This window comes from Rhinatrema bivittatum, chromosome 10 (assembly GCF_901001135.1).
Source record: "Rhinatrema bivittatum chromosome 10, aRhiBiv1.1, whole genome shotgun sequence".
Taxonomy (NCBI): domain Eukaryota; kingdom Metazoa; phylum Chordata; class Amphibia; order Gymnophiona; family Rhinatrematidae; genus Rhinatrema; species Rhinatrema bivittatum.
Genome location: NC_042624.1, coordinates 7,463,923 through 7,488,712, shown reverse-complemented (window position 1 = coordinate 7,488,712; position 24,790 = coordinate 7,463,923). Strand labels below are relative to the sequence as shown.

General features: G+C 40.9%; 1 protein-coding gene across 1 annotated transcript in view; it reads right to left on the bottom strand.

The window, feature by feature from the left end:
- Positions 1-24,123, bottom strand: part of RGS21 (regulator of G protein signaling 21) — a 47,921-nt gene extending 23,798 nt beyond the window's left edge. Inside the window, exons 1-4 of the mRNA XM_029618755.1 lie at positions 24,071-24,123; positions 23,860-23,968; positions 21,916-21,997; positions 16,830-16,996 (exon numbers count right to left, since the gene is read on the bottom strand). Coding sequence (XP_029474615.1) covers positions 16,830-16,996; positions 21,916-21,997; positions 23,860-23,968; positions 24,071-24,123 — 411 coding nt within the window. The remainder of the gene's footprint in view (positions 1-16,829; positions 16,997-21,915; positions 21,998-23,859; positions 23,969-24,070) is intronic.
- Between the last annotated feature and the right edge of the window lie 667 nt (positions 24,124-24,790).

Here is a 24,790-nt window from a genome sequence, read left to right as displayed (position 1 = left end):
CAAAATAATATCCAAGCAACTGAATTGCAAGGGACATGGGGTAAAAAAGAAGCATTATTGACCGTTCTGAAAAAAAGAAGATGGTGCTTCCTTTTTTATTGGAGTGATCTACAGGCCACTGACTCAAACAGAAGAACTGGATAGGCAGCTCATCCAGGACATCAAAAAGGTGGGAAAAAAGGAGAAGTGTTGCTCATTGGAGATGTTAATTTACCAAATGTGGATTGGAGTATTCTTTCTGCAGACTCTATAAGAGAGATAGTGGATGCCCTTCAAGGGGCTCTACTCAAACAAATGATATTGGAAGCCATGAGGGAGGATATGATACTTGATTTAGTGCTCACTAATGGTGATAATGTCTCTAATGTTTGAGTAGGGGCTCACCTGAGTGCTAGTGAATATGTAATTACTGTTGTGTTGACCAAGAATATAAATGCTGCTTTTGTAAACCGTTGTAATCTTTTGGAACAATGGTTAATAAAATGCCAAAATAAATAAATAAACAAATAAATAAATAAATAGATAGATAGTGATTAATAGGGATGTGCAAAGCCCAAACCTTTTGGTTCGGGCTTCGTTTTTGGCCCACCATGGGAAATATCATATTTCCCATGGTTCGGGCCTTTGAAATTTGGGGGGATCCGAATTTTGGGTTAGTACGCACTAACCCGAAAACAAATTTTTCCCGAAGTTTTGGGAAAAATTTGTTCGGGTTTCAGGGTCCCTGAACCAGGACGAATTAGGCAATTTCGGTGAAATTGCCTAATTCGTCCTGAACGAATGCACATCCCTAGTGATTATCAGATGGTATGGTTTGCTATTGCAAATAGTTTACAGAGAAGTCACACAAAGACCCGAGTTTTAAATTTCACTAATATAGACTGTCAAAATGAGGACAATCCTGGAGGAAGAACTGGAAGACTGGAAGAAAATGGGTGAGGTGGAACAACAGTGGGCCAAATTTAAAGGACCTATTTTAAAGGCAACAAATCTACATCTTAGAAAAGTAAACAAGAGTAAGATGAAAAAGAAGCTGATTTGGTTCTCTAAGGAGGTGGCTAAAAAAATAAAGGCAAAAAGAACAGTGCTCAAGACGCATAAAGGATCCCAAAAAAGGGCACACAGGGAAGAATATCTGTTAAAACTGAGGTAGACTAAGAAAGAAATAAGGAAAGCATAAGGTCAAGTGGAAGAAAGGATTGCTTAAGAGTGAGGTGACAAAACATTTTTCTGATATATTGGAGAAGGAAGGGAGGCCAGAAGTGATATAGTGAAATTGAAATATAACACAGATCAATGTATAGATAGAAACAAACAAATGGCAGAAATATTAAACAAATACATAACTTCAGTATTCACTAAATAAGACTCTGGAAATGATGCGTTGCTGGTTGACAAGACCATAAATAGGGATAGGATAAATGAAACTCCATTTCAAGAAGATAATCTATGGGAAGAGCTAGGCAAACTGAAAGTGTACATGGCCATGGGGCTGGTTGAGATATATCCCAGGATACTGAGGGAGCTCAGAGATGTTCTGGTAGGTTTGCTGACAAACCTGTTCAATAGATACCTGGAAATGGGAGTGGTGCCACAGGATTGGAGAAGAGTAGTGGTCTTCCCACTTCACAAGCGTGATAGCAGAGAGGAGGCTGGCAATTACAGGCTAGTTAGCCTCACTTCGTTGGTGGGAAAATAATGGAGACTCTACTGAAGGATAGAAGAGTGAACTATCCACAATTCACTGGGTTCCTGGACCCAAGGCAGAATGGATTCACCAGCAGAAGATCCTTTCAGATAAATCTGATTACATTTTTTGATCTGGTATCTAGAGAATTTGACTGAGGAAGAGTTCTTGATGTAATATACTTGGATTTTAGCATAGTTTTGGATACTGTCCCACATAGGAGGCTAGTAAAGAAAATGAAAAACTTGGAGGTAAGCGCCAATGTGGTGGCATGGATTACAAACTGGTTGGCTGATAGGAGACAGCATGTAATGGTAAATGGAACATACTCTGAAGAAAGAAATGTGATAAGTGGAGTGCCACAGGGATTGATGTTGGGATCAGTTCTGTTCAATATCTTTGTGAGCAACATTGCAAAAGGGTTAGAAGGTAAACTTTGTCTATTAGCAGATGTTACTAATATCTGCAACAGAGTGAACACTCCTGAAGGAGTATAGAGAATGAGAAGGGATTTAAGAAAGCTTGCAGGATAGTCAAAGATTTGGCAACCAGGATTCAGTACCAAGAAGTGCAGAGTCATGCATCTGGACTATGATAATCCAAAAGAGCCTTTTGTGTTGGGGCGGTAGAAGACTGGTGTGCACGAACCAAGAGAAGGATCTTGAGGTAATAGTGTCTGATCTGAAGATGGTGAAGCAATGTTACAAGGTGGTAGCTAAAGCCAGAAGAATGCTGGGCTACACAGAGAGAGGAATAACATGTAAGAAAAAAGAGGTGATAATGCCACAATATGTGTACGGGCAAGCTTCCTCTGCCTCCTATCATGCACATTCACCACTGCTTACTTATAAAAAATAATGCAATGCTCATCCATTTTTTGAACCAAGAGATCTTTATGTGGGTCATTTGGCCGCAGCACAAGCTCTATACCATACAATACTTAAGTCAGGATATTTAAACATTTATCAATATCAAAATTACAACATTTGCATATATTTTAACTATAACAATTGCTTAAAGAAACATTTTGCATACCATTTGAAATTCCTACCGTAGAAGGGGGTGACCATGCTTTGCTTTCTCACCCGAATCTTTGCTCTCAGTCTTTTGTCCATTCCTGACCATTGAATCCATTGCTCTGTACTAGCCATCTGGCTGGTTGCCTTGGCCAGGGGCCTGTTTCGTAGAAGTCCGGGATCCCGACATGTCCCTCGCCGTTGAAGCAAGTGGAGAAAGTGTCCAACTTGCTATGTGTCCCATCGTTATTTTTGGGTTAATTTTCATTGCGGGCGTCTCCTGCTTAGCCCCTTTTCTCCTTCTGGTCACCCCACCTGTGCTGCGACAGTCTAACATTTCCTATTGGTGTGGTGAGTGGGTGGGGAAACTGTTGCCAAGGACGCCCGCCGAATGGAAAAGGAGGTGGTCTTGCAGATCTGAAGCTTTTAAGCTTCGGCGGGCGTCCAATGGCAGTCTATGTTCCCTCCCTTTCAATCCCCCCTTTACCTTTCTTCCAGGGTCTCACCTTTCTTTACCCTCCCCCTCCTTAATCTCCCCTTCCCTGAATCCTTCTGCCTGCTCCACCCAAGCCCCTGACTCACCTTCCCCTCCCCCTAGCTGGCTCTGTCATCCGCTGCCCAACACATATTGTGCCTGCCCATGGACAGTCGTCCGTTTTCGCTCAGGGACTTTGTACAGGTCTTTGGTGAGGCCTCACCTGGAGTACCAGATTCAGTTCTGGAGCCTGATTCTCAAAAAGGATAGAGAGAGAATGGAGGTGATCCAGAGAAGAGCGACCAAAATGATCACATGAATTAGATACTGAAATTGATGTAACACATTTTGCTTTCTTATTTAAAACTTTAAAGTCTATTTTACTAGCCTTTCAATTCAAGGAAATGCAATTTATGATCTTACGCAGATATTATTATGACTTTAATAAATTCTTGAAAATGGGGATGCTATTCTGATGAATGCACCAAATGTCATAGCATTAAAGGCACCTTTTCTCATATTGTTTGTGATAGATTATATTGCTACTAGGGGAAGGTTTTAGCAATAATAGAAGAAGTGGTGAGGCTAAGCCTTCTATCACAGATGAAGGCTTGTTATTAGGCCTCCTAGACTGGGCAGACAGTTTAGCCAAAGGATATTTACAATTTTCAGAGACTTCTCTTTTGGTTTCAAAATTGATTTCGAAATTCTTGAATGCAGGAACATCCTCCACCTATACATTTTTGAGTTTTCATATGCTAACATTCCATATTCAACCAGATGCTAACCTAACACGGAAACCCTTGCATAAAAATTATCAGCAAACTAGGGAAATTTTCTATGAGCTTACACCCACACAATATAAAAGCTATTGGGCAATAAATGGCTTATTTATTTTATTTTTATTTTTTATTTAACAGTTTTTCTATACCGACATTAAAATACACATCATATCGGTTTACATGATAACAAAAGGTGGAAATTACAAAAAACAGGGGAGGGGGGGGGGAGGTGGAGAACTAAGAGTAACAGGGGGTCGGAATGGGGACCCCAACAAAATAGAGGAGGGAAAGAGAACAAGAGAAACGGTAACATCTAAGTATCTAAGTAACACAGGTTGAAATATATAAATGGTTAAATAAGGTGCAGGGGTGCAAAAATACAAGGGGTGCATGAGTCCAGAGTTAGAATGTACAAAATGTATATGGTGAAATTAAATGTGGGAGTACAAAAATATACAGGGGGTGGGGGAGTAGAGATGAAAGACCGAAAGCTGGGGGTAGAGGAGGCAGGTATGGAGATATGCAAGGGATATGAAGCGGACCGGGGGTAGAAATAAAAGCTGGAGTGTTAAGGGAAAGGAAGCGGAACGGGGGTAGTAATAATAACTGGAGTGTCAAGGGAGTTAATCTGGGAAGGCTTGATGAAAGAGCCACGTTTTTAGCAGTTTTCTAAATTTGAGAGGGCAGGGTTCCATACGAAGATTGGGTGGTAGGTCATTCCAACGCGTGGGGCCGGCAATTGAGAAAGCGCGACTTCTTGTGACTGGGAGGTGGGCTTTTTTGAGGGGGGGGGGGACGAACAGGGTACATTTATGAATTGTAGGGCGGGAGGATTGTGTGGGTTGGAGGGGTTCATTGAGCCAGGAGGAGTTGTGGTTGTAGATAGCTTTGTGTAAAATGGTGAGGGTTTTGAAAAGGATACGGAAGGAGATGGGGAGCCAGTGCAGACTTTTAAGGGTCGGGGTAATGTGATCAAATTTGTGTGTGTTGCTAATGATTCTTGCTGTGGCATTTTGCAGAATCTGGAGAGGTCTGATGTTGGAGGAAGGAAGGCCAAGATAAAGGGAATTGCAGTAATCTAGCTTAGATGTTAATGTGGCATGAATAACGGTTTTGAGGTCGTGGGTGTGGAGAAGTGGCTTGAGCTTTTTTAAGACCATGAGCTTGTAAAAACCTCCCTTAATTACAGATGTGATGTGGTTTTTGAGGTTCAGTTGTGGATCGATTAGGACCCCTAAGTTGCAGACTGAGGGTTGCGAGAGGAGGGACGTGGTCAGAGGGTCAGTGGGTGTGGCCAGTTTAAAGGTTTGGTGGTTATGTATAAGGAGTAGTTCGGTTTTGGCAGAGTTGAGGACAAGTAGCATTGAAGTGAGTAAGGTGTTGATATTGGAAAGGCATTTTTCCCAGAAGCTTAGGGTGGAAGCAAGAGAGTTGCGAATGGGGATGACGATCTGGACGTCATCTGCGTAAATATAGAATTTGAGTCCAAGTTCCGTTAGAAGGTGACAGAGGGGGAGGAGGTATATATTAAATATGGTAGAGGAAAGAGAGGAGCCCTGGGGTACGCCATGTGAGAGGGTAAAGCGTGAGGATTCAGAGGAGCCAAGTTTAACGGAGAAGCATCTGATGGATAGATAGGATTTGAACCATAGAAGGGCAGTACCAGAAATGCCAATGTCGGTAAGGCGGGCAATGAGGAGGTCGTGGCTTATAGTGTCGAATGCGGCGGATATGTCGAGGAAGGCAATAAGGAAATTGTGTCCGTGGTCGAGGCCGGTGAGGAGGAAGTCTGTAAGGGATAGGAGGAGGGTTTCGGTGCTCAAGTTTTTGCGAAACCCAAATTGTGCTGTGTGGAGTATGTTGTAGTCCTCGAGGAATGTCATGAGGAATGTCATGGCTTATTCTGAGTGTTGGTGTGATTGTGGTATGCATGGATATCCTATTGTGTCTTGTTTACAACCATGGTAGTATCAATGTGTTAAAAAGGAAATAGAATGATGCAGAGGTTGTTTGTATCATATTTTTATTGATCTTAACAGTTTTATTTATCTTATCTTATGTTCTTATTTATATTGTGCACTGTTTCATTATTCAATAGAAATAATTACAAAAATGAAAATGTTGACTGCTCAAAGCTGCATGTTGCTTTCAGTTTCAGGTAAGAAAAAACAAAACAGTAATGAATTTATTGTCAATTCATCCTGTTACAGTAGGATCACTGAAAAAAAGGGAAGGCGGCCATAAGGATGCAAAAAAAAATAAAATAGTTGTAAATGTATCTATCAGTTCATGCGCGTGTGTTAGCTGATGATTTATGGGAAAAATGCCTATAATAAAGTAATGCAGCTTTAAGCTGTGTTATTTTAAATCCATATAATTATTCATTTTTTGTTACAGTTTTGGCACATTGCACTAAGTACCACAATTTTGGAACACATCCAAAGACATTTTAAGATTAATTACCTTGGCCTGTATCCATATTAGATTTCATATGTACTTGAATTTTAGTCTGTGGGGATGGAATTTTTAATAGTCCTGATCCATTTTATGCAGTACAAGCAGCAATCCAAACATGAATATAACGTCTTTATATTATTAAAATAAGGTCAGAAGGATAGAAGGGACTTTTCTACTTTGTGTTTTTCTTCTTTATTTTTATAGGGTAAAGAATAATTTAATGCAAGTGCCTTCCAAATAGAAATCAAATCAGCAATTTTGGGGTGACAGCCAGGGTGTCAGTCACCCACACACAGTGAGTAAAATTGCACACATCTGTAAACATTCTACAAATTCTGATCAATTCAAGGGTCTGCAAAGCCTTTGCAGTTTCATCCTATCTGTGGCCCTGGTATTCAGAAATAATTTCTGAAACATTGTGAAGCTTGAAGGTGAATGCAATGTGAAATGTTTGCTGCAAACACATCCATTGCATATTTGCAAACAATCTTTCTTCCAGAAGTGATATTTACTTACATAGAAACATAGAAATGACAGCAGAAAAAGACCAAACGGCCCATTCAGTCTGCCCAGAAAGATCCCACACTTATTTTCCCATACTTATCTGTTTCACCGACCACCAAGTTCAGGGCCCTTGTTGGTTATTGTTTCATTTGAATTTCCTGCCACCCCAGCAATTGATGCAAAGAGTAATGTTGGCGTCGCATCAAATGTGAATCATAAGGCTTAATGGTTAAGGGTAGTAACTGGCGCATCAAGCAAGTTACCCTGCTGCTTGTTTACCCAGACTGAACAGATCAATTTCTTGTTGGATGTTGTCTGAATGTAAATCCTCTTTTCCACATTCCCCCATGCCATTGAAGCAGAGAGCAAAGCTGTACATGCATTCACAGTGAAGTATCAGGTAAGGATGTGCATTCATTCATTTGCAACGAATTTCACATCTGCAACGAAAAGGTCAATATTTGTTTCATTCATGGGATGGCGAAATGAATGACGATCCCCCATAAATGAAACATATGATATTAGTTTAATTCATTTGGTTCACTGTGCTTTCTTAGCAGCCTTTTGCAATAGGAGAAAGTTATGAGGGAGTATCCATAGCAACCAGCCCTTTCCTGTGAGTCATAAGTGACCTCACAGCCCTGTCATAGAGTGGGTCGGACAGATTGGCAAGGAGACCAGAATGCCAACATATCAGAGCAAAGAATTTTTTTAAATTCAGCCAGTCACTGCTCTGTGATGCTCATCTTGGTGGTTTTCTACCTTCAGCAAGTGTACCACAGTGCACTTTCGTCTTGGGTTCTGAGAAGGTTGTTTGCTGATTGAGCTCTCTCAGAGTGCCTCAATTATCTATTGAATTGCTGAAAATCAGAGCTATTGCTATTGCTGAAAAAGATTTTTGTCCTTTTGTGCTGCTGTGCCAGGTAGCCAGACTTTTTTTTACTGCACTCAGAATTTTCTCTCTGTCTCACTCACTGAGACAAGCTGCCAGCAGTGGAATTTTGCTGCTGATCTTACCCCCTTGGGGTAGGTTGCAGGCAGGGGTTTTGGTGGTATGGGTGGGAGATAGTATGAGAGCTACAGTGGCTGTCTGGAAGTGGGTATTTTTCAACTACAAGCAGCATCACAGGAACTAGTACTGCAGGAACTGGGCTTGCAGACTCACAGCAGGAGTAGTCAGGCTGAGGCTTCCAGTACTTTTATGATTTAATGTAACCAAAACTTAATGGCACCTGTTAGAATGTACTATAGCACGCTTACTCCAAACTTACTTATGTGCCTACATGTAAACCGTTGCGATGGTATATAACTTAGCGACGGTATAGAAAAGATGTTAAATAAAAAATAAATAAAATCTGGAGTTTCAGTACTGTACTCCTACCATGTGACAGGGGCCGACCAATGGTACCGGTAGCCCCTGTGACATAGTAAGGGCAAAGGCTATTGGCGGCATTTTGAATACTGGTAGCCAACGGCTCGAGTGCAGGAGATCGCTCCAGGACCCCCGCTGGACCACCAGGGACTTTTGGCAAGTCTTGGGGGGGTTGACTCCTGACCCCCCTTTACAAACACCTACAAACTTTTGAACTGTCCTTCAAGCATTAATATTTGCGAGCACCGACTACTGTAACGCCCTTCTCTTAGGATTACCATACACCACATTAAGACCTCTCCAAATACTGCAAAACTCTGCCACAAGAATACTTACCGGTTAAAGAAAAAGGGATCACATCACTGAAACTCTAGCTGAATTACACTGGCTGCCCATTGAACACAGAGTACAATACAAAACACTATGCACTAGGGATGTGAATCGTATTTCTAATGTCATCATCCGGGGCTGTGGCCAGGTTCCCACCGCGGGTCCTATTAAAGGATTAGCTGTGTGCATGCGCACGTATAGGAGGGGTGCGGCACTGGTTGGGACAGCATCTCTCCAGGGGCCATGCGGAGAGGCCCGACACAGAATATCAGGAACTGTAGCAGAGCCAGAGGCCCCAGGGGCAGCCCGAAGATGGAGCTGGCAGCCCACAGCCACCAGAGACGACGGACCAGGTGCTGGATCATTTTGAAAGAGGTAAGGGGGTCGAGCTGCGTATCTGCAGTGGCCGGCTCATGTAACAATGCCCCTTTCAGAAACAGAGGGTCCTGACTATACCTCCACTGTGCCTGACTGTTTTGCCCTTATCAACAACAGAGGGGCCTGTCTACCTCCACTGTGCCTGCCTGTCTTGCCCCTATCAACTTTCTGCCACTCTGCCTTGTTACCATACACCAGACGTCAGATGACTCTACTCCTTGTGGTGTTCTTGCCACTATCATGGTTCCTCAGTGTGTTGGTGCTAGTCTTTCTGCTGCTTTGTCCCTTTATCAGCACCTTTGTGTTTTTTCTGACACCTTTTCTGCTTGCTATGTTCCCACTTCATTTTGCTGTAGGATGTTGTTGCCACTTGTCTTGCTACTTTGCCTCTCGTGCTGCCTTTGAGGGTTCATGCAACTGTTATCTTTGCCCTCTTTTGAAGATGTGGTGTGCTTTTGACACTTTCGCTGCTACTTTGTACTTCTGTTAAAGCACTCTTGCCACTCCTGGTACCCCCTTGTCACTTTACGGTGCCTTCGGCTATTCATGCCACTTTTTTACCACTTTGCCACAGTCTAAGTACCTTGGAGCTCTTTTGCCCTTCTGATGATTGCTTTCCAGAAGTTTCATCCAAATTGATAAGAAAATCCCAATTCTGAAAGCCAAAAATAGGCTGCAATACTTCCCCCATTGACTTTAATGGCAAATGAAAAACGAATCAAACTAATAATGCTTCGCAGTTTTAGTCTTCACCACTTCCTCCGGAAGGGCATTCCAGGCATCCACCACTCTCCCTGGGAAGAAATACTTCCTGACATTCGTTCTGAATCTTCCTCCCTGGAGTTTCAAATCGTGACCCCTAGTTCTACTGATTTTTTTCCAGTGGGAAAGGTTTGTTGTTGACCATGGATCATTAAAACCTTTCAAGTACCTGAAAGTCTGTATCATATCCCCCCTGCTCCTCCTCTCCTCCAGGGTGTACATATTTAGGTTCTTCAATCTCTCTTCATTAGTAATTTTATGAAGACCATCCACCTTTGAGGTTGTCCTTCCCTGGACTGCCTTTGCTGGGGCAAAGAGAAAAAAAGTTCCAGCTATTTCAATTTAAAGTAACGTATCAGAGAATTCTGTGAGTTTCCATGTGTACCCAAGCTCATCACTAGAGAAGCAGGTTTTTAGAATGAATCAGATGGCAGAAAAAACACCAAAATACCTAATTTGTGGTAATCTGCCTGATGCAAAACACTTTCATGATGATACTGCTGATCGCTCCCAGAGTGGAGATTTACGTGCCAGAAGAGACTAAGCAATCTGTTTGACTCCTATATACTTCTTTAGCATGAAGATCTCCTACATATATAGGGGACGAGCCAAAGGATGTTTTGAAGTCTTGGAATGTCCTGCGTAACCATTTGCAAAATAGCCATGAAACTATTCTAAGAATGAAATTGTTATTTTCTGTAATGCAAAGGTTTCTACCTTTTCTTAAAAAGTCCCAAGAACACCAGAAAGAATCAAAACCATATAATGGACCAGTAAGGAAAACAACAAGGTGGAGATGGAAATTTATCATTTGATAGAGGGCAATTTTACAGTTTAGCAATTTAATCATCATACGATTAGCTATGCCCTGCTCTGGATGTATTGTGATTTTTAAATAGATAGGAAGTAAAATATTGTCCAATATAATTTCTTGTCATGAAACAAATGCAATATCTTCTATCTCCCAGACATGGTGAGAGTGGCAGGGTGGATGGGGGAGGTAGCATTATTATTTATTAAAGTTATTTGGCTGCAAGAGCTGGAGGATCTCAGTGCAACTAGTACAGTTACTGTCAAACAAGTTTTGCCTTGAAGTACTCAATATATTTAAAGTATTCTAGTTGTTTCTCTAGGGTTTTTTATGGTAATATAATTCTCCTACACTGTATCTCTGAGTATATTTGTACTCTTCCAAAATCATTAAGATTCTGAGTCATTAGCATGTCCAGCTCTACATAAAAGCAATTAGACATGCAGTCTAATGTCAGCTGGGATTTATTCTGCATGTGTTCCACCTTTAAGGAGTATTTGGAATGAAAGAAATCTGCATCTGAAATCAAGACTTGCAGTGAAATACTTGAGCAGCTCTTGGCTTGTTTTAACATAAGCGTAATGCCCAAAATCAATCAACAGGACTCATTCCCAGAAAGGATACATTTCTTAAAGTTATAAAATGTGATCACCCCCAGATTCACCTCATTTAATTCCATACCAGGTTTCTATGGCCCAACAGCATGATTGCAGCCCGTTTACATATGCCATGTTAATAAATGTAATTAAAGATGCCCCCGTGCTGATAAAAAGTTTATGAACCCTAAGACAGTCTGTATTTTAAACAATTAGTACTCAAAACATGATTAGATCCTAATCTAATTCCTGATAACAGAGAAAGGTAATATCATTGAATAAATAACTCGGACAAAAAGGATATATTATGAATATTTATTCAATAAAAAGATTCAACAATATGCATCCTTGTGTGAAAAAGAATGTGACCCTTTATTCAGTAACTGTTGGCACCTCTTTGAGCAGCAATAACGTCAGCTAAACATTTCCTGTAACTATTAATCAGTATCTCACTTTGCCCTTGAGGAATTTTGTGCCATTCTTCCATATAGGACTGTTTCACCTCTGTAACATTTGAGGGCTTCCTTGCATGAATAACGCACTTTAGGTCTTACCACAATAATTCAGTAGGCTTTAGGTCAGAACTTTGACTTGATCAAGCCAAAACACAAAACGTATTCGTCTTCATCCATTCAGTAGTAGATTTACTTGAACATTTAAGGTCATTGTTCTGCTGAATGACCTACTTTCAGCTCAGCTTCAGCTCACAGATGGATGGTCTGCAGTCTCCTCTAGAATTTGCTCATATAAACCATAATTCATGTTTCAATCAATGATGGCAAGCTATCCAGGTCCTGATGTAGGAAAGCAGCCTACACCATAACACTTCAACCACCATGCTTGATGGTTGGGATGAGATTCTTATTTTGGATGGCAGTATTTGGTTTGTTATTGGGGCCAAAAAAGTTCAAGTTTTGAATTATCTGTCTAGACGTTAATCTGGGGTTCTTTGTGACCTCATGTTTTCTCCTGGGGTGATCTTGGCAGGTTAACTACGCCCAAGTAGAGTCATTGTAGTTTTCAGCTATTTCCATTTGTTGATTATCTGCGTGACAGTGGATGGTTGGAGTCCCAAATGTTTAGGAATGATTTTGTAACCCTTTCAAGTTAGATGAGTAGCAACTAATTTGTACTGTTGTTCCTCTGAAATTTTATTTGATCATGGCATGATGATTCCCTCTAACTTTTATGGTGAAGATCAAAATCAGAACCTGTTTGACCTTATATGGGATGGATCCCCAAACTCAGTCATGCAGATTTACTCCTTAGAGTGACCATAAGAAAATAAAAAAATGCCATACTGGGTCAGACCAAGGGTCCATCAAGCCCAGTATCCTATTTTTAACAGTGGCCAGTCCAAGTCACAAGTACCTGGCAAGAACCAAACATTTGATAGATCACAAGCTACTATTACTTATTAGTTACCATCATAGCAGTTTATGGATTCATTCTCTAGGAACTTATCCAAACCTTTTTTAAACCCAGTTACACTAACTGCTGTAACCACATCCTCATAAGAACATAAGAACATGCCATACTGGGTCAGTGCAAGGGTCCATCAAGCCCAGCATCCTGTTTCCAACAGTGGCCAATCCAGGCCATAAGAACCTGGCAATTACCCAAACACTAAGTCTATTCCATGTTACTGTTGCTGGTAATAGCAGTGGCCTGAGGCACACCTCTAGTAAGACACCATCCTCAGCCAGTTTTTAAATTTATTGTATTTACTTTTTTATTTACTTTTCATTATGCTTTTCAGTCACTTTCAGGTACTATCCCTATTCCCAGAGGGCTTAAAATCTTTGCACCTGAGGCAATAAAGGGTAAAAAACTTGCCCAAAGTCACAAGGAGCAGCAGTGGTTCCCCTGCTGTGCAGGCTGCTGCTCTAACCACTAGGGATCTGGAGGGGGGCTCTATTGCCTATGTTTTAATTGGAAGGGGGTGGAGAGGTTCCTTTGGCCTCAATAGCCAACTTGATAACTTGATTGTTGGGAGGAGAACCCATCATCATGCGACCAATGGCCTTTTTATTTTAGTTTGGATGTCAGGGCCGCCACTCCTGGAGTGAGTAGGGGGGGTCAGCTTTGACCCTGCACACTTTTTGCACTGTTGGCCAATTTGTTTTGGGAGGGGGGGGGGGGTTGTGTCAGTCCTTTAAATCTAATACAGGAGACTCACGACCTGCAGTAGGGTCTTCATTCTCCTGCCTTAGATTTCTGTTTTTCAAAGAGGTGTAGTTAAATAAACATGGCTGAAAACTTTCTAAATTGGTCATGTTAATGTAATTTAAATTAGATAGCCTATGCATGAGCTGCTTTGCATGGATTTGCTAAATCAATTTATGCAAATCCATGCAAAGCAGCTCATTATAAAAGGAGAGGGAATCTGGGCAGGACTATGTAAAATATCATGTATAACTTATTATCTTATGATATGTGCTGTTTAATGCATATAAGAGCATTGCCGCAACTTGTTGCATCTCCTTGTTAGATTTTAAGCCACTTGGGGATAGGGAACTACTTATGGTATATGAATGTAATCCACGTTGAAGTGCTAAAAAGTAAAATATGAATTAAATAAATTGCTAGAGGGATAGAAGATAGAAAGGGAGAGAGACACACATAGAGGAAGAAATGCAAGAGTTCCAGGGGATAGATAAAAAGAGAGAAAGAAAAAGGATGAGATTGAGGAGAAAGTGGGAGAGTTGAAAGAGACAGAGACAGACCTGGGCCCTGAGGCAGACCAGAATCCAAAGAGGGGGAGTATTTAGAGCACTTGTGGTCATGCATCTTCAGGCCCAGGATCACCTTTCTGGGCCTGTTCTAGTAAAAAGTAATGCATATTTACTTAAAGTTTAGAGGCAATTAGAAAAAGAGAAATATAGAAACAGGATGGCAGAAAAAGACTATATAGCCCATCTAGTCTTGTCCATCCAATAACTGTCCTATGAGGACAATTTTGAAAATGATATATATGGGTAAAAGCATTTAACCTGTGTTAATTAGCAGTTGGAAAAGTTCATGAGCACTTTTAATGTCATTGAAAGGATACAGCAAAAATCTACATGCAGAAAAAGTAAATGCAAGTGAGGGCACATAATTTGTACCCGGTCAGACTAACCAATCTGTAGTTTCCACCCTCCTCCCTACTTCCACTTTTATGAATCTGAACCACAGTCATCCCTCTCCAGTCCTCTGGAACTACACCGGACTCTAAAGATCATTTAAAAGATGAGCCAGTGTTGCTGCTAGAACTCCTCTGTTCCCTTAGTACACTCAGATTTATTCCAGCCTGTCCCATCACCTTATCAAGTTTAGTTAGCTCTTCATGAATTTGCTGAAAATTGATTGAGGTTTACATTATTTCCTATCTTATTTGTGTTCATTTTATGCAGTCCTGGCCCTTCCTCGTTGAACACTAAGCCGAATATTTGTTGAGCAATTTCACAATTTTTTATGTTATAAAATAGCCTAGTTGCACATGTATGTGTGCCCAATTTTGCAAGTGGGTGCGCACAACCACATATGAGCTGCACAAGTGGGGAAATTTTATAACAGGCATGCACCCATGCCATAACCAGTTTCACCAGTACATCCTCCAGTTCTCCCATTCTAGAGCTAGGTCCTCCAAACTCCCATGGGTCTTTAGCCTTCCCACCTCCAGTTACCCCAGATCTCTTAAACCACTCAGGGATATCTGTTTGTTTGTTTTTTTACTTACACCTCCTCCATAGCAGAGGTAAAGTTACATGCACTGAGCATGCACCCAGGCACATAAGTACTTGCACGCACTTCTCTTTGCTGTGTGCTGGAAATCCCATGCCCTGCCCACCCTACAAACCTTTTTTTCTTCAATGCAAAATGTGCTCATATTGGTACATGTGCTCACTATATGAAGTGCACGTGTACATGTGCTCACTATATAAAATCAGGTGGACACGCACATGAGCTAGATGCGCCTCATCTCTGATTTTGGCATGCACATCTCTTAAAATTCACAAGAAAATACACAATCAAGCTATGGAATTTATTGCCAGAGAGGGTGGTGAAGGCAAGTAGCATAGATGGTTTTAAAAAGGTTTGAACACGTTCCTGAACAACAGTCCATAAAAAGTTATTCCTTCTCATTCTGACAGACCAGTGCAGACTGATCAATGTTCTCGCAGTAGATGGGGGCGGAGAGAATCTTTCTTCCCTACATAGTCTGGTACATTGCGGGAGTTATCAGTAGTTCTCTCCATCCAACAGATAGAGTGAGTCTGGTCTGTTTCAGCAGATAAGTTAAGTGGGTTCCTGGGCCAATAGCCTATGGCAGGTTGATTGCCCCTGTGGAAGCCAGGATTGAGTCTGGGAATTATGAATGGCAGTATTTGAAACCGATCTTCCTTCCCTGGGGCATCGGGATCTCTTCAGAGCCTGAGATTCTCTGCAATAAGAAGACAACAAAAGGTAAAGCTTTCCAATCTCAGTAAAAAAGAAAAAAAAATAAAGCCTGATATTGCAGGACAGCGGTGAGCAGAGCTGAGTCCCCAGGTCCATGGCATAGACTTGGTCCTACCTTTGCTTCTCCTTGATTTCTCCCTTGGCTTCTCCACTTGTTCTCCAGCAAGAAACAAGTATGGAGAGGGATGGTGCATGAAGATGTGGTACTTGCTGGCAGCCTGGCATAGCTGTCTCCTTATCTGTGATGGCAGTGAGACATGCGATAATGAGCCCGAACTCAATGCCACAGGGGAAGGGGTGGTACAGAAGTCAGCATTGGAAACATGCATTGTTGATATCTCAGACATGGCACTCATCAGCTACATCGGTCTATGTCCTGGCTCTTGAGGGGGCATGATTGCCCAAGTGAGGATGATATTGACTCTACTAAAAGCAAGGAAAAAAATCAACGTCTGTGGCTTATGTCAGGATATGGAGAACTTTTTAGACTTGGTATAAGAGTAAAAAGATGTCCATATTTAAGGTCCAATTGGCTTCAAGTCTGCAATTTCTATAAGAGGGGCTAGACATGGATTAGCCCTAAATTCATTGAGGATGCAAGTGGTAGCTATAGCTTAGTATTGGTGACAGGTTAGATACAGCTCATTGGTAGCGTTCCTAGACATTCAGCTAGTATGACCTTCAAACCAACATAGGAGTTATCCAGTTAATCTAACCAGCTAACACTTATTGCCCGCTCCTGGAATGCCTCCAACTTAACTGGCTATATTCTATGATATTCTAGAATATAGCCAGTTAAAATATAGCAGCTTATTCATTTTGAAAGAAAACCTTTTAGTTATCGACCCAATTGGCTTTTGAATATCTACCCCAGTATGTTTCCTGTGAAGTTTCCTGTGTATTGGACTTGTAATTACTGAACTCTTCTTTTGTAAATAAAATCAGATATGTTAAAATGACGAGACAGATTTTTAGGATATCCACAATGAACATGCATGATGTAGATTTGCATGTAATTCCTCCATTGCATGCAAATCTATCTCATGGATATTCAATGTGGATATTTTGAAAACCTGGCCTGTTTGTGGCTCTCGAGGACTGGAGTTGGCCACCTATGCACTAGAATCAGTCAGATCTGTACTGTTATATAGAGAATTATTATTGTGGCATTGCATATCAAATAGAGAAAAATGAGAAAGTAAAGGCAAATTATTACCTCTTTTGGTGCATCATTTTGGATAAATTCAGAATAAATCTTCTTGGCTTTTGAGATAATTTTAGTAGAGGACCTGGTTTTCTTATAATCCTCACAGGCCAACCAGAATTCAAGGTTCTCTTCGCTGAATTCAGATTTCAGGAATGCTCTAAAGGCTGCCAGTCCCACTATGAACACAATATATTAGAAAAACAAATGTACAAAAGCTGTAGGTCAGAGGATGGCCAACTCTGGTCCTCAAGAAACAAATAGGCCAGGTTTTCAGGATATCCACAAATAATATGCATGGAGGTAGATTTGCAAACAATGCAGGCTGTGCATGCAGATTTATCTCATGCATATTGTGGATATCCTGAAAATCTGGCCTATTTGTGGCTCTGGAGGACTGGAATTGGCTACCCTATTGTAGAATAATCAGTAGCAAGAGGCTTGAAATCTTATGTCCTAAGCATGCTTCAGTAGCTAAAATATATGCATATACAGGGTATAATAAAAAAAACCAAAAAACGAATGGGGTTGGTAGCGATCTTCTGCTTACTTTGCTGTCCAGGACTAGGGATACTGCAGAGACAGTGTCCACAGCCCTGAGGGGAAGGGGCCACAGTCATGTCACCCTGGCAGAACCCTAACGGCTTCTATTTAGGAACCATGGTTCTCTGTAAATGGTTGCTGGCCAAGGACTCTCACTTCAAGGACTGCACTAAAGTACATTTTGTAGGGCACATAAAATTAGGTCAAAATCCCCAGGTGGTTGTAAATGGAAGCTCATGGCACCAGACTGCAGCCCTGATTCTTCTTAAGCTAGAAGCCCAAAGAAACAGAGGAAAAGGCTGCCCCTCCCCCCTAAAATGTTGGTACATTGACTTATGTTCTCCCTCTGCGTGAGGCGGCAGACGCTGCTATCATTAAGAGGTTTACTCGAGAGCTAAAGCCTGTACATGTTGCTTCCACAAGCAGATAAAGATTCAAGCATATATCTGAACATTTAGGTGCTAGGCTGAAAACAAGGCGCTTGGTAAAGTTCTCTCTGGCATCCTGACGTTTGCTGGCAGGTAACGTGCACTGCTCTTTCAGGGCAGCTCTCTTCCTAGCAGAGGGGAAACGACTCTCTTAGCTGGGAAACAGAATTTTGATGGCTATTTCTTTCTGGAGGAATAGAAGGAACTGGAAGCAGGTGTTTGTGGATGTGCGTATACGCGCATGTGGTGCTGGTGGTGGTGGGGATTTTAAAGATGGATAATACAAGGTAAACGTAGCCTTTCTTGATTTTGGAGTCTGTTTTGTTGTCCCTTATGGAGAGTTGTAAACAATGCTAGGGGTGGCTCTGGTTTTTGCTCTATCCCAGTTCTAAATTCCATCAGAGAGTGGGATGAGGAGCTCATAAGTACATAAAAACATAAGACTTGCCATATTGGGTCAGACCAAAGGTCCATCAAGCCCGGTATTTTATTTGCAACAGTGGCCAATCAAAGTCACAAGTACCTGGCAGGATTCCAAGCTGCTTATCCCAGGGATAAGCAATGGATTTCCTCAAATCCACCTCAATAAAGTCGTTAACTTTCAAAGCATGTCACAGGGGCTACCGGTGCCATTGGTCAGCCCCTGTCACATGGTAGGAGCACAAGATGGTGCCAGCCATCCAGTGCTCCTACCATGTGACAGGATCCAGCCAAAGGCATGGATACCCTGTCACATGGTAAGGGCAAAGGGCCATCAGTGCCATTTTGATTAGTGGCAGCCAACGGCCCGGGAGCCGGAGGACGGCCCGGAGCAGGAGATCGTGGGAGATCGCTCCCGGGACCCCCTCTGGACCACCAGGTACCTGTAAAAAGGTTTTGGGGGGGGGTCGGGAGGGTGGGGGAAGCTAAGGGGTTACTTTTAAAGGGTCGGGGTGGGTTTAGGGGTTATTTTTGTGTGCCGTTTTTCCCGCCCTCCCCCAAAACAATAAGGGAACCCCCACGATCAATATCGTGGGGTTTTCCTATCGTTTTGGGGGAGCCCCCGATTTCTGACGATTTTGAAAATATCGACGATATTTTCAATCGTCCGAAGCCCGATTCACATCCCTACTACTCACTATTTTATACACCTCTATCACATCTCCCCTCAGCCGTCTCTTCTCCATGCTGAAGAGTCCTAACCTCTTTAACCGTTCCTCATAAGGGACTCGTTCTACCCACTTTATCATTTTGGTTGCCCTTCTCTGATACTTTTGTAATTGCTGTTTCTTGGCTGCTGCTGCTGCACAATGAGTAGAAGATTTCAATATATTGTCAACGATGATGCTAGATCCTTTTCCTGAATGGTGACTCCTAATGTGCAACCTTGCATTGTGTAGCTATAATTTGAGTTTCTCTTCCCTACGTGCATCACTTTACATTTGTCCACATTAAATTTAATTTCCCATTTGCATACCTCATCTCCCAGTTTTGCAAGGTCTTCTTGCCATTTCTCACTATCCTTATGTGATTTAACAACTTTGAAGAATTGTGTGTCATTGGCAAAATCGATCCCCTCACTTGATGTTCCCATTTCCAGGTCATTTATAAATATATTAAAAAGCGGTGGTCCCAGAACAAATCCCTGGGGCACTCCACTATTCCCCTTTCTCCTTAGGAAAATTTACCATTTACCCTACTCTGTTTTTTATCTTCTAACCAGTTCTCAATCTACAATAAGTCACTGCACCCCCCCCCCCCAATCCCATGACTCAGCAAGCTCCAATTGTGTAATTCTTGATCAGTTTGGTTTGCATGAGCTCCCTCTAATGTTATTATGCATGCTATACTTTCACGACTCACATTTTATTTATTTATTTATTTATTTGTTTGTTTGTTTTATTGGTTTTATATACCGTCATTCGGTAAAACCATCTTAATAATATACAATTAAGTAGTGCAATTAATAATACAATAAGTTATAAAATAAGAACATTAAAATGTATAAAACACTTGTAAAAACAGAAAATAGACTAAACATTGGAAATAAAAAATTACTCTTCACAATACAAATATTTGGGAGTTAATCTGAGTCCTCAAATGCCTTGGTGAATAGCCAGGTTTTCGGACTTGATCGACATAATTTCAAATTAGGTTGTGTGTGCAATGAAAGAGGTAAGGAATCTTAGGGCCTGCTAGGGAAATGGCTCTGGCTCAGACATCACTGAGATGGGCAGTTCTTATAGATGGAATGGCTAATAGACCCTTGCTGGCAGTTCTAAGGTTTCTTTGTGGGACATATAATTGAATAGCTGCACTTAGTCTTGAAGTCTTCTATGGTAACCTGAGGGTCCTTGGAGTAGAGTTGCTGGGTCAGAAAGGCTCCTTTTAAAATCTACCCCAATCTAATTGAACCATAGAGGATTCCATTAAATGTTATCCTTATCAAAATGTTGGAAAACATTTCTTAACATGGTAATCCTTAACAAAAACAGATTGCCCCTGCCTGACCACATTCCTTCAGTAGTGAAGATTTAGAGGTCAATATTCAAAGCATTTTGGAATTAGCAGGCAATAAACATCACTTAAAATGTTACCCATTCTCCTGCTACAGTTTAGCCAGGTAAAAAGAGATAATGCAAGGGACGTCCCAGCAGTGTGGCTAAAATATTTCTAGCTACCACTGATATTCAGCACTAACCAAATAGTTTTCCAGCTAACTCTGGTTAGAAAAAAATGATGGCCTAAATTTTGCTGGGAAACAACAAATTCCTTCACCCACTCCCTTTAAAAAAAAGTGTTTGCTAAATGCAAAAGAGCTGATAGCATCTAGCACATCAGTATCGATTTAGTCACTTCACTCCAGATAAATAAAAAAAACAATGGTTTCTTCAGTGACAGCTGCTAACTGGGTAAAGTTATCCAGTTAAAGGTACACAGCTCTCAAGTGACATTGATCTTCACACTTAGAGTGCACTGAATACATTAACCTTCAATTCTATTGCATTTAGTATTCAGCCCTGTGGGCCACTTTTAGGAGGTCAAGGGGTGGGATTTTGCCAATTACTTTTGTGAAACAGGAGATGGGGGTGGGGGAGGGAGTAGAGGGTTTGACATCCCCTTGGATTTCTAGATTATTTTAATCAATGTTCAAAAACCTAGAGCCTGGCAATTTTATCCAAATGTATATATGGCAGGAGACTTGCCTGGTTAAGTCCCAATGAATATCCCAACTAAAGTTAGCTAGTTAACTTGAACAGCCTAACAGTTCCTGTTCACCATACCACTGCATATTGACCTCTTAGTATGCATGTTGAAAATACATTTTATATAATTCTTGTTTTAAATCCTGCTTTCTTTTTATTTACTTTATTTAGGCTTTAAGCTCTCAAGTATTCTCATGCTAGTTATTCCATGGAAGATAAAATTCAATGTGCACCTTGCTAAGATGATCATGATTGGTCTGTCTGCTCAGTGTATTTGTATTAATGTTGAGCCTTCTTGTCACAGCATCTAAAAATGCTAAGTTCAAATCTGTGGGAAGTAGGTTTAGAACTTTTTAATTAGACCTGTTTTCAGCCATTGTTTTCCTTTATCATTTAATTATTCTAATGAAAAGTGTTTTGTAACATGAACATTTAAAAAGATTCTGTGCCTCAAGCAAATTCTATGCCAGTAAGCAAACTCAGCATCTATAGAGTTACAGAAAATAAAGGATTTTGATGGTAGATGTTTGTAAATGCCCTGCTTAACAGTTTTGAAAACAAGTCAACCAAAAAAAAGATCACTGAATTAGTAAAGAAGATTGGTTGGTTTTTGTCTTTTTTAGTACCTAAATCCTTTGTCGGCAGGGGCTGTATGCTGACAAGAATTGTATCAACCTTTAAATATATTTATCTATCAATGGAACTTGAAACTGTGTGCTATTTATTTACTTTATAATCCTTTTTCTTTGAAGACTGGACATATTAGTGAATTTGACCATGGCTACTTTAGTAGTTTCTTACACAATTAAAACATATGAAAGTAGAGATCATTAGAACTCATTTCTTTTATAAATACAATATTACTGTTGTTGCTTCAGATATATGCCATATCTTAAAATGGTTGTAAGAACTTGACTATCTGATATAGGAAACATGTCTTACCTTTGCTGGCCAGCAGTGCATCAACAGATTCTGACCATGCCATTGCTTCCTTGGAAGTTGACCTATAGAAACAACATCTACCCTTGAAAATAGCATTGTGATCTTTTCCCTAAGCTGTCTCTGATAGTCTCATGCTTGCACAGAGCCAGCACACTGTTTAAATGAACAGAAATGAATAATGCCTATCACTGCATCATGAATCAAACAGCAAAAGGTCAACAAAGGGTATGACATTTCTTTCCAGTGCACAGCTAACCATCCAGTGCAGGAAAATGGAATGCAATTTGACATCTGCAACTTGATTATTAATCTACTAGACAGTAATAATAATGTTTTCAATTGGTTGAACAATAATAAAGACATAGGAGAACGATTACTCATTGCTCTCCGATAAAACTAGTGAATTTCCTCTCAGCACTGAATGGATTAACCATTAATTTCTATGACACATTTTTATAAAGAATGAATAGAAATATCCAGAGGGTATCAAGCTAGCTATGGTGTGAAAAATGGGCTATTTTTCATTTTCTAAATGGTATAAAAACGGATCGATTTGGAGTTTTGTCCTTAACAAGGTATTGATAAAAATGTTTTCTTGTTGTTTTTCAAGTGATAATCTTTCTGGGTGTTTGTCAGTTTCCCACTTGTTCTGTTGAAAGCCTTTCCTGTAAGGAAAGCCCATTGGAAGTTTTATAGGTTGAGGTTATGCATGTTCTTTTCTTTAGAAGAAAGATGATTTCTCAACCCTAAAATACTCTTTTAAAGGTTGATTCAAATACTGTGGAGGATCAAGTCAAAGTTTCTGGCTAGGCTCTTCCAAGCCCTCTACGGTACAACCATTAAGTTAGAGCAGGTGGTGAGGAATAAATTGAATAAATATTGGATGACTTATGCCTGTATCTTCTTAAAGAAAACCTTTAAAATGTATAGTTCTGTATCGATCTATTTTATAGCAAAAAGACTCAGATTCTACCCAGTTCTGTATGCCAGCTATCATTAATAAAGCATAAAACATTATTTTCCCCTTTGACGATCATTCTCTTGAAGCTATTTTCCCCCATTAACAATGACGGGAAAGTTCATGCAAGGAATGTCCCTAATTGCACAGAGCTGGAAGAGAATCATTTCCGAGGTGGAACCTATCTGTTGCCCTCCCTAACCATCAAGAGCTGCCAAGCTGAACACAAGACTAAGGTAATATGCCATAGGAGCACAATGAGTGACTTCTTCTCCTTGTTCATTGGCTGTGGGCTTCTTCCCAATGGCTTTGGTTTAGGAACTTCCTGGAGGCAGCCAGTAAGTGTAACCAGAGCATGCTGAAGAGTTTTTTTGATGACTTGATATCCTGCTCAGTAATATTATAAAATTGCATTGAGCTGAGTTAAAATTAGGTTAATATTTGTATAAACTCCTCTCCGCAAATTTTCTCAGGTTCATAAAACTGGACATATTCAGTCCCTGGCATTTAATTTATTCTCAAGCTGCAAAGAATGATACTTTTCCTGGCTGAAGGGATTTTAATTTCAATCCTGTGCAGATTTACACCTGTGCAAATTGTTTGTGCACCTCATGATTTTTGCAGTTTTAGAGAAAAGTAGTGAACTGTGTGTTCTGGTTGAGTTAAATCACTTTACACTACAGCAACCTTGCAACAAAATGGTATGGTAAATTGGCAATTTATGGAGTCACCATTGTAACTCTTGTGCAATTTTTCAGCATAAAGAACATACACCTGTAGTCCCAGTTATTAGAAAGTCAAAATAATTTGTTTATGACATATATAACATAAATTTGTAAAAAAAAAAAAATGTTTATAATGACATTTGTGCCACCTAGGGGATGTGCTTCACACAAACCTGGGCTAGGAGTGCTTCTTGCTGATCATCCATCTCAGCACCAAGGAGAGATTCCTAGTGTTCACACACCTATAATCTCCTACTGTACTGTCTCCTCCTTCATGGGCTTCTGCGAGGAGTTGTGGTTTGTGATTCTCTTCTCTGCAATAGCTGAGCTATAAGAAGGAGGAGGGGAGTCTAAAACTATGAGGGGAAACCTTGACATAAAAAGAAACAATTGGCATCTGCAGTACAGGGTATTTTTAGACCCCTGTAGAATACTAGGTATGAACACTCTGTTGTGCTTCCCAGCTGCCTACGGTCCGCGGTCGGGCATGCTCAGCTCGCTATCCCTTCTACCAGTTCCTGGCATGCCGACTACATGAGGGGGTACTCTGCGGGGCCCACAACTCAAAGCTAGCCGGACATCCTGGACGAGCTAGAACCCTCGAGATGCTGAGGAGGTTTTTCTGGTGGCCCAGTATGGTAAAAGATTCACGCAACTATGTTGATTCGTGCCCAATTTGTGCTCAACAGAAGCCTCCAACTGGTCAACCTTGGGGACTCCTCCAACTGCTTCCAGCACCCACTGAACCCTGGTCAAGTATATCAACTGATTTCATTACTGGCCTGCCTCTGTCTCAAGATAACACCGTCATCTGGGCCATCATTGACCGCTTCTCTAAGATAGGTCATAAGAACATAAGAAATTGCCATGCTGGGTCAGACCAAAGGTCCATCAAGCCCAGCATCCTGTTTCCAACAGAGGCCAAACCAGGCCACAAGAACCTGGCAATTACCCAAACACTAAGATCACATGCTACTGATGCAATTAATAGCAGTGGCTATTCCCTAAGTAAACTTGATTAATAACTGTTAATGGATTTCTCCTCCAAGAACTTATCCAAACCTTTTTTGAGCCCAGCTACACTAACTGCACTAACCACATCATCTGGCAACAAATTCTACAGCTTAATTGTACATTGAGTGAAAAGAATTTTCTCTGATTAGTCTTAAATGTGCTACTTGCTAACTTCATG